This window comes from Fulmarus glacialis, unplaced genomic scaffold (genome assembly GCF_000690835.1).
Source record: "Fulmarus glacialis isolate BGI_N327 unplaced genomic scaffold, ASM69083v1 C14272885, whole genome shotgun sequence".
Taxonomy (NCBI): domain Eukaryota; kingdom Metazoa; phylum Chordata; class Aves; order Procellariiformes; family Procellariidae; genus Fulmarus; species Fulmarus glacialis.
The window spans coordinates 1-10,105 of NW_009242952.1; the positions used below are offsets into that span (position 1 = coordinate 1).

At 45.2% G+C, this 10,105-nt stretch overlaps 1 protein-coding gene across 1 annotated transcript; it reads right to left on the reverse strand.

Annotated features, from left to right (window-relative positions):
- Positions 1-6,096: 6,096 nt before the first annotated feature.
- LOC104083029 (PH domain leucine-rich repeat-containing protein phosphatase 2-like) lies at positions 6,097-10,059 on the reverse strand (the record flags this gene model as incomplete). The annotated part of the gene is made up of 4 exons (XM_009586379.1): positions 6,097-7,236; positions 8,928-9,159; positions 9,294-9,482; positions 9,949-10,059. Coding segments are annotated over 4 exons (1,672 nt in total), but the record flags the coding sequence as incomplete, so codon positions are not given.
- Between the last annotated feature and the right edge of the window lie 46 nt (positions 10,060-10,105).

The window sequence follows — 10,105 nt, forward strand, 5'->3', positions numbered from 1 at the left end:
GGCTTACAGTGGCTTTAGTGGAGCAGACGGGGAAAAAGCCCAGCAGCTTGACCAGCATTTCTACCTACTAAAGCTGCCGATTGCAAGGGCAGCAATGGCCGTGGGAGGGTGTCTCCTTGTCTTCCCTTGCGTTCTTATTTTGGTTGGTGTTGTACGGTTACCATGGCATTTCCCAGCATGGCTGCTTCTGGAATGTATCCTGGACATAGTGATTGCAACTGGCATAGTGCCTGCTCTATACTGTTTCTTCCATTTTCTGCTGGGGGTTTATAATTCATCAGTGTGCAAAGAGAGAGAGCAGCTTTATCAAAGCAAAGGCTATCAGGGCTTTAGGTGCAGCCTGCATGGGGCAGAGATTGCTTCTGGCCTCTCGGGCTGCATAGCTGTCCTGGCGTACCTGCTTAGGCAGGCCTAGCTGTCAGGGGGTACAGAACAGTTCACAAACTGAAACAGAAGCCAGTACAATTATACGAGCTTTAGAATGATTCCTCTGTTCCAGTTATGGTCACGATTTTTGCCAGCCTCCTTAGTGAGACAAAGCAGTACGCTTTTCCTTGCTTCGGGGCAGTGCATCCTTAATGCTGCAGCAGAGCACACACTGAGAGAGTATAGCTCTAAATATGGCAGAGTCAAGCTGTTCCTAACCTGAATTTGCATTATCAAATTATTAGTGGACACAAAGCTAGTATGATGGATTGTCTTCATCTGGTGGCTGTCTCTTAGTAGAGAATGACTGTCCTGTAGTTGACTAGCAAGCTGCCCACTTCCAAGGTAGCCTCTCCATCCCCTCTGTCAGGTGTCTTGTTCTCCTCCAGTGAGGTCTTGCTTCAAGTACCACTGCTACATACTTCCGCTGATAAACAGCTTTCTGTAGCTGAAACTGATTTTACAAAGGGCACGTGACTGTTCACTGAGAACAGAGCTCTTAAAAATGAGCGAGTGAGGCCCGTGGCTGTGGCAGCTAATTACTGCTTGCTTGTAGGTCTCTTGGAACTAACAGGACAGTTTGAACGTGGCACTTATAGAGCCATCCAAGAATCCTGAAAGAAACTTGCAAAATGATGAATACACTCAGCCTAATTTGTGACACAATGCCTTTTCAAACTCTCCTGGAGAGGGCACATTTTTGTATGAAATGGTCTTTTATATAACTTGTATATAAAACAAGAGTTTTGCTTGAAAAGATGCCCTGAGTTGGGATAATCAGACAAAAGCTTTAAGAGCTCAAACAGGTGGTTTAAGATAGAAGTATATTGTTTTCAAAATACATTTTTAATGTACAAGTTGGGGAAATGAGATGCTGCTCTTGTATTATTTATTGAAAAAAAGGTGAAATTTAAATTTCCTATAAAAATTTAAAAAAAAAGTAACAGGGAAAAGAAAAGTAGCACTAGAATCGCAAAATCATGCCTCAGAATGAAATCTCACTTCAGAGCAGTGTCCACTATGTGCATTGTCCATATGAAGATGGAACCATCACTGGTCTCACAGACCAGTTCTGCCCACATTAAAAAAAACCAAAAACCCAAACACAAAACTAAACATACCAGAAACATGCTTTATCTTGGATATATCTCCAGTTTCACTGGCACCAGTGACTAAATCCTCACAATTACCAAAACCGTGGAACATTGTTGGAACTAGAGATACAAAAGTAAACCAAATGCTAAATAGGAACACACCAGGTATTCTGGCATTTGATTTCTCCTCCCTTTTAGTAGCTAGATGCATTGAGTGTTTCAGTGCAGGGATTTATGTGGACAGTCCACCGTGGTCCTATTTCTTTTAATGATTCTGTATTTCCTGCTTGCTGCAGCTACTTCTAGAGAGCTGTACAGTACTATTTAGAGCCAAGTTCCCAGGGCAGGATTCCTCTGGCAGGATACAGAAAGCTGTCTAATAATTGGTATTACGAATTCCATCCGCACAGTGTTCTACAAGTCGCTTTTGTGTGGAAGGGTGATGAGTGAAGCAGCACACAGAACTCAACGAAGGAGACCCTACAGCACAGCTACTGCTAGCCACAGCTATGTTTGACTGGGATATTGCACAAATTCCCTCTAGCGCAGTAATGGAATCAGAATATATAGTTAGATGAAAGTAAAAATCTTTATTGCTAAGTCAGCTGAAAAATTGATGCAAAAATATTCTTCCTTCCTGGACTGCTCTATAGATCTGAATAAAGAATCAATGGAATAGCGTTTTCCAGCAATCTTACGTTATTTGCCTCTCCAAAGCAATATAAACATAGGCCACAGTGCTGAAGGTGCATTCATTGGACAACCTACTGCCACACACAATAAAAACGGAGATTATTATAGGTGCATGCTAGAGTGGGATACAGAAAATATTCTCCTTTTTAAAACAAAAAACATGAAAAAAGGTTATTTAATAAACAGTTGGTGCACTGCAGTCTTTCTTCAACATGCGCTGGGTCATATGAGTCAAGTTAAAAAGAAGGTAACATTTTAAAATGTGAAAAAAGAGGAAAAAATATACTTGAGTCTTCAGACAGCAATGGAACAGCAGATGACGACTGCACAAAACCAAAGAGGTGAACCTACTGCCTGAAGAAGGCCTTTGGCAAGTGACACGAAAGCCATTGCCATCCAGAAGGAATGCAGAAAACTCCTCAAGTCCAAGGGCCTTAGGTGTGGCTGAACATCCTGTGTACTAGAAGGATTTCAGGCCTCACAGAGCCTTTCTCTTTCCCGAGAAAGGGAAATACTTGCTCCTTCTTGGAACAGGATTTTACCCTCCCATCTAGTTGAGGATTCTGATCAGGTCCCAGCAATCTGTGGCGCTGCTTCCACCAGGCCTGTTCCTGGTGCTGGGAGCAACTTAGAGGCTATCCCTTATCCTTAATACTTGGGCCCCAACTACTCGCCACTGAATATAACCTTTATGGGTTCCTTTTGCAGAAGCCTTTCTGGACAGGACAGGGCAGACAGGTCAGTGCCTTTAGAGTAGCTGTTCTCAGCAAGCATGCTCATCAGCAGAGCCAGAATTACTGAAGAGATAGACAAACCAACTCACCAGCCTAACCTGACTGTGGCTGCACGGAGCATGGCAGGTCTGGCATTGCTCAGCAGGGACAAGAGAGCCTGATGACCCCAAGCTGAGGACCTCTCTCTAATAGCAAGTCTGTTAACAAATCGGACATTCTTAGTGAAGTGGCTCTGTGCAGATGATGTATCTGTGCAAGAACCACATGAAAAATCAGGGAAGAGATTAGAGAACAGGAAGAGGACTGGGAAAACACTTTCTATCCCCTGCTACGAGTCCTTCATGAGACTTGCCCATTCATACCTGTTCCACCTACAGCAGTGCTCCTAGGGAGTTGAAATCTAAGGTGGTGTTAATAAGTAAGGTGAGGAAGACAACGGAGAAGCTTGCTGTCTCTAGGGAGGGAGGAAAAGAAAAGCTGGTGGTGGAGGGAAGCACTCACGCTGTGCTGCCCAGAGTAAGACAGTTTATAATATCAGCTTAAGCAGGGAAAGCCATGGACTCTACCTAGCGTGAAAGAACAAGCCATGTTCTGCCATGACAGTTCACACCCATAGAAAATAGCAGCTGGCTGTATTAAACTCCCTTTCTGCTTCAAAACCAGAAATGGCACTGGAGAAAAAGGCTAAGTAGGAATTCCTTGCATTCTATTCTGCCACTACTGTGAAGAGGAGCAGCTCAGAAGACTGCATGCTCCATTGCAGAGCTTTATTCTACTTAGTCCTTCCCCACCGAGCTAGGTAGAGCCATTCATGACTAACTCCCTGTGGCAATGCCAACTCTCCATGCAATGCTACTGGTTCAGACTGGGAAGGACACACTGGATTTTCCACATCAGTGCAACAGAGACTCGATTTGCATTAACATCTGCCACTCTCCTAGTCTGATTCAGAAAGAAGAGTGTATTTCTGCATCAGTCCCATACTGAACAGAGGCTGCTTTGCAGCCCTGTCAGGTATCAGAAAGTGTTGGGCTGGGCACAGATATTTGGTAAAATTATCACCAGTGACAGAATTAAAAGTTACAGTCAAATACACTGGGATGAGCCTTTTCTGCGTACTTATATGAAGACAACATGAAAGAGGTTTGGGGTTTAGTTTTTGAATCTTTTCTGCTGTTACTTCTCTGTCTAAGGGATTCAAATGCTGCTGTTTCTGTGATTCTAAGGATTAGCTTTTCTCTCCATGTCCAAATGAAAAAGGCATTTAAACAGCCAAAATTTGTGAGAGTTTAAACTTTGGAAAAAGGTGGGTTGTTTCATAATTACATTGTAACTAGCACAAGGTATATCCTAAAATGTTGCTCTCTCATGCATGGTAAAAATAATTTTTTTTCCTAGTGAGAAGAAATTCAAGGTGCTTTGAAATCTCAGTAAAACTCTGTTAGGTTTTGTCAAAAGATCTATATTGACAGAATCCCACAAGTAGTCTGCAGAGTATTTCCTTCTGAGCAAGGCCTGAATTTGATCCAAAAATATACAACTCAAGCCCTTCAGAGCTCTTGAGAAGAAACTTTCAAGTTTTCTTCATAAATATAGTTGATAAAGAAGAAAAGGCACTAGCCCACATTACAGTCAGGGTTATTGCACCACTGACATGACCGGGGCAGCTGCTGTCCAGCTCTCTGCCAGCTGAGGAAGACTGATCTGCACGCTACAAGGACAGTGGTCTTTTCACAACCCTTACACAAGATGATGATGTAGGCAGCCAACTTACACGCTGCACCAAAAATCCTAATGGAAACACAATGCATCTGCTGAGTGCAGACTGGCCAATTCACTATTAGTGGGACTGTTTCAAACATCTTTTCCAGTGCTGATAAAGATGTTATTAAGATGAAAAGTTCTATTTTTCCTTTTGCACTGAAAGCTAAGCAGAAACAAATATGCTTTCACCTTGTTTGTGGCCAAATTGGGCACGTACCATGAAATGCAGGTTGCTGTGGATTTGGAATATGACTCCTGTTTTCAGAGGCAAGCAAAGATGCTGTAGCTGACAGTGCAGAGGTTTATGTTGGTGGAACAGAGCACTGAAAGCGTCCCCAGCATATGAAGGGCGGCCCCACTGCTCACTAGCCTTAGAGTGGCATATCACTGCTTACAACTTGATTTTTTTCTTAGACCGAGTACCTCACTGAAACAAGCATGAGCTCCGGGTTTCATCCCATGTTTTCTGGATACAGGAAGCCTCTACTGTGAAGCATCCATGATGGAGGGGGCCAAGCTGCTGCTGAGCTGCGTCTGTGCTCTGCAGCTAGAAGCACCAGCTCTACACATTACCTTAATCAACCAGTCCAGAGCTGATCTTTCCATGCTCCATGTAAAATGCATCAGTAGGCACCTGCTTATCACTCAGCTGTGTATTTTCTCATTCTGCATAGGCTGATCTCATCATAACCCTCACTCTACCCTGCACCAGTGCTCATCAGAACACTGGTACCCAGAGTCCTCCACTGCCCTAACAACATCCATTGGAAAAAGCCCACACCACACCTGCTGTGGAGTGCTCTCTCCCCTAACCCTAAATAATAAAGTGCTGGGCTGAAGGGGAGCAGAACAGCTTAAGTGCAATCAATAAAAGTGCTTGCAATTAATGTAGGAAACCATTCTTGGGTCAGCTTCATTGCAACTGGCTGTATTCTTTCAAGGAATAACAAAGTCAGATGCTGGGAGGGCAGGCTGCATTAGAAATATTCACAGGACTCCAAACACTGAACATTGCCCCCTCAGCAGCCTCCTTACCGCCCCCCCCCATATGCCAGCCCCTTTCCTGCAGAGCTGGCAGAACCTCAGGGTTCAAGGAGTTACAGGCAGGTGTTGGAACACCTGCCTTCTTCCTAGTGGTTGCACAATTTCCAGACAGTCCCTAACACAGAGCTCAGCTGCTGGTCTGAGTGCTCATAGAACAACTGAGACTCTACAGTGAAAAGTGGACAGCCCAGACCTTAGCACTCTCAATTCTTCCTTGACTCCATTAAGGAAGCAGCAGATGCCTGTACTCCTTGCAGATCCCAGCTCCCCTTGGAGGGCAAGACAGCCCTTATGGGACAGAGTTTCCTGGGACAGACAATGTGGGAGCAGTACTTGTAGGGTTACAAAGCTGTGTCAAACTCCTCTGGCAGAGCTGCTGCATGTTCCTGTTTCTTTTCCTGATCTGCTCCATTCTCCTGGTGCTGCTTCATTTGTTCCTTCACTTCCTCCTCCAGATCAGGTGGCACGACAAATTGATCCTCTGGCTCCATTTGGGATGGAGCAGCAAAATAGCCAGTCTTCTTCTTGGGTGCCTCTGTGGCTACTTCGATGAGGTTGAGGCTCTCCTCCAAGGGCACTATGGAGCCATTGGAAAGCTTCTTTCCATAGAGACAGCATGTGGAAAGAGATTTTTGCAGTTCACAGTTTTCCTTGACCCCTCTCTGCACAGTGTTGCTGTTTACACTGTTCTGTCTCCGAATGATGAGGACAAGGCCAGAGTCATCCTCTGGCCCTGGAGCAGAGGAGCTGTACTCTACAGCAGGTGGTTCAAACTCCAGGCCCTTTCCTTTGCAGCAGTGGATGTCCACCTCTACCTCCACTTTACTGCCATTTGTCATCACACCTTCCACAGGCTGCTCATCATCGCTATCCAGACCATTGTCAGACTGGTTGCTAGAGAAGGTGGCACTGGAAGGTTGGCGCTGAAAGATGCTTGAGGAGGGCACAGGATGTAGGCTGCAACGTCGCTCTTGTCGTGGTAGCAAACTGCCATCAAGACCAACAGCATTGTGTTCATCTGAAGCAGTAGAGCCCACCTCACTGCTAACCTCAGAAGCAGACAGTTCACTGCTGAACTCTGAAGCAATTCCACTGCTAGATGAAGGTGTTGCTGGCTTGGTGGTGGTGGAACTAAATCCCCCAGGACCTGGCAGAGTGAGGCCATGCATCTCACATGTGCAGCTGTCCTCACTGATGTTCAGACACACCACCATTGCACCTACATTGTCTTGGCAACCATAGCTTTGGGCTAAAGTGCAGAGTTTCTTTGCAGCAGCTAGCGGGTCATGTAGGTGGCGCACGGCTGAGACAGCCTCTGTATAAGAAAGGTGTTCCCAGAGAGCTTTGTTCCCTAGAAGTAGCAGCTCATCTTGTACAGTCAATGGAATGGAATTGACATGTGGTTTGGGCAGGATCCAAGGATGCAAGTATGTGCAGCCCAGCATCCGAGTACAGCAAGTCACGCCATTGACCTTATTGTCCTGCAGACAAGAGAAACAAGGCAGTAGCGTTAGATGTGCTATTAGATCATTTGGAGAGCAGTCCTTCCCCTGCCCTTATACTGGTTTGGAGCCTTGAGAAATGCCAGTGCACAGCTACAGTATAGGAGAAAGGGATCTAGGTCCAGGTACCACAGCACAGGCATTCGCTGTACCTGACCATCAGGTACAGTAATCGCCCATCATCCGTGCTGGCAATAACACACTTTTATCCCACAACGCTTTTTGTCACATTCCAAAGAATTGTAGCAAAGTATTCTGAAATGCGCAGCTAGACTACCTGCAGCACATTGATCAGAGAATCTCACTCATCAGTCTTACATGAAACTTATTTTTTCAGTATGAGAGAGATAGTGACTTTTTACTTTCTCATTGCAAGGCAGATTATCCAGACATTAAATAATTTCTGTGTATTTTCTGAACTATTTCCCTCTTTATTAATATATCACTGCATTCTGAGGTATGGACACTACATCCTGAGGAGGAAAACAACAAGTAGGTATTTCACACTACTGCTGTAACCTGGAGGTATTACCTCCTTCCTGTTCCTGCTAGATAGTCCCGTGGCCAGCCTGGCACTAGTCTCCTGGAATAGAAAATTGCCCACAGCCCTCAGTCCCTTTTCCAAGTCAGGGTACACAGCTTCCCCAGTCTTTTGAATTTAATTTCAGTACTCTTAATTTCTGTATCCTCTGGATGTTAAACGTTGCTGCTGCTGCTGCTAAGTATTAAAACCAGCAGAGGACACATGCAGCGAAGTCTCCTTAGGCAATGATTTCACTTTTATTTTTCAGAATCCATTCATCACCCAGTTTTTAAACCATTTAACGTGCTACATTGATTCCACAGTTATTTTTAGTCAGAGTGCTATGGAATATAGCACCTTGAAGAGCTGTAACACATTAACAGATTATCCCTGTCAGAAGCACTTCTATCAAACAACCTGATGCTTCATAAAAGACCCACTGAGCATAAAACTAGTATGACTGGCACTGATTTCTCAGACCTTCACCGACAATGTATTTTCCAGTTCTTTGGAACTTCCCTTTTATTTCCAAGTTTTTAGGAAGTTAACCTTTATAGAGTTCTCCAGAAATCATTTTAATACTTTCATATAAAAACAATGAACATTTCTGTCTTTTTTATGTTAAAATTTTTACCTGTAATATACTTTATATCCATGTTCTGCATGTCTCAAGAGCCACTAATCCTGTACCTTCATTGAGTAAAACATGGAAGAAATCTAAAGAGAAGTAACTTGAGTCATACTTTTCAAGAAACACCAAAGAGATTTTGTGGGTTTTGAGACAAGATGACTTCCCAGGCCCTGCTCTGTTCTTCAGTGGCTCCTCTCCATACTCACCCAAGTCAATGCACAGTATTATGGACCTCCCCTCCTTTAGCTCCACACCTATTTTCTTTCCTTCCTCTCTCCCCAGGCCATCCTTGGCATCCTGTACCTGTAGTTCTCGGGCCATAACAGGTGTTTTAGGAACATGTAATTCTGAATAGCTAATCAGCAAGAGAAGCAGAGCAGGAAGCAACAGACAAGTCACTCGAACACCTTCATGCCATCCTCTCCCCTGTAGTATTGTGCAGGCAGCAGAGCTCACGTATTTGTACCAAGCTTTTATGGGAGGGTGGAAGCTGAAGTGAAGAGGGTCCAAACCAACCTCTGTTATAATGGCTTTCTGCTCCTTGATTCTCTTGGCTTCTTCTGAACATTGTTCAAGGCTGAAGACTTTGCACAGAGGCAGCGGTTTTCCACTTCGGCACAGAACGGCTTGGCACGTCCCCACATTGGCCACCGTCAGAGAAAAGCTGCTGGCTGGATCAGCCACATCATGACGAATATAGCAAAGGACAGCAGAGGAACCCAGCTTCTGCCCAGCCATGCCCAGCTTCCTGTTGGAGGAGAAGGTGTAGGAAGGCTCCAGACTCCAGTGACAGGCATTCTAGAGGGCTGCCTCACCCCACCTAACACATTAAGTGATATACCTATGCAGGTCCCACCAGGACCAGCTTGCTCACTGTCCTACCTGTGGGAGACCAAGAAGGTGTTGGACATGAACATGGTGTCTGACTGCTGTACCTCCTCCAGGAGCACATCCGCCATGGTGCACTGCAGCAAGCGTGGCAGCTCCTCGTTCTTGTCACCATCAAACATGCCATACACAGCCTCCACCCCCTCTGCAAAGCTCCCCAGTGCCAGGGATGACACACACAGCCTGTTAGAAAAGCATACAAGCAAAGTTAATATGTCTCAAAAGATCATATGGTCCCCAAAACCACAGCCATCAGGCACCTTGCCGTGAGTGCTGTTCTCACAGCGCAACAAAGCCACTGTCCCTACATTCACTGCCCCATGAGATGTACAGCTGCAGTTTATTATTGGAACTCCCAAACCCTCCTTGACCACACTCATGAGAGGGCAATGGGCACAGCCGGCAAGAGAAAGAAAACGCATTTCTGCTAGGGTGGGAAACAAAGTCCAAGTGTCCCAGGATAAGCATGAAAACTGAAGGAAAGGACAATGCGGAGGCTTGAGTTACCAAGACTTAGCAAAAGATCTGGAGAGACAGAGGGACCAATGAGCTCTTGAGCAAAACAAGTCTGCTTGGGTGCTTAGCAGTGCACTCCACATAGCACCCCGAGAAGACAAAGTATCAGTGTCCAGCAGACCACAATACTCACTTATTTCTTTGGCCTGCCATCTCAGCTACTCCATGACTCCAGAAGGTCGAAGTGAGTGCTGAGTCTGCTGTGAGGGAGGGCTTAGCATCAATCTTCAGTGTGGTAATGTGACTACAGAGAGAGAGGAACAGAAGTCATTCTCTCCTAGACCCTGCTG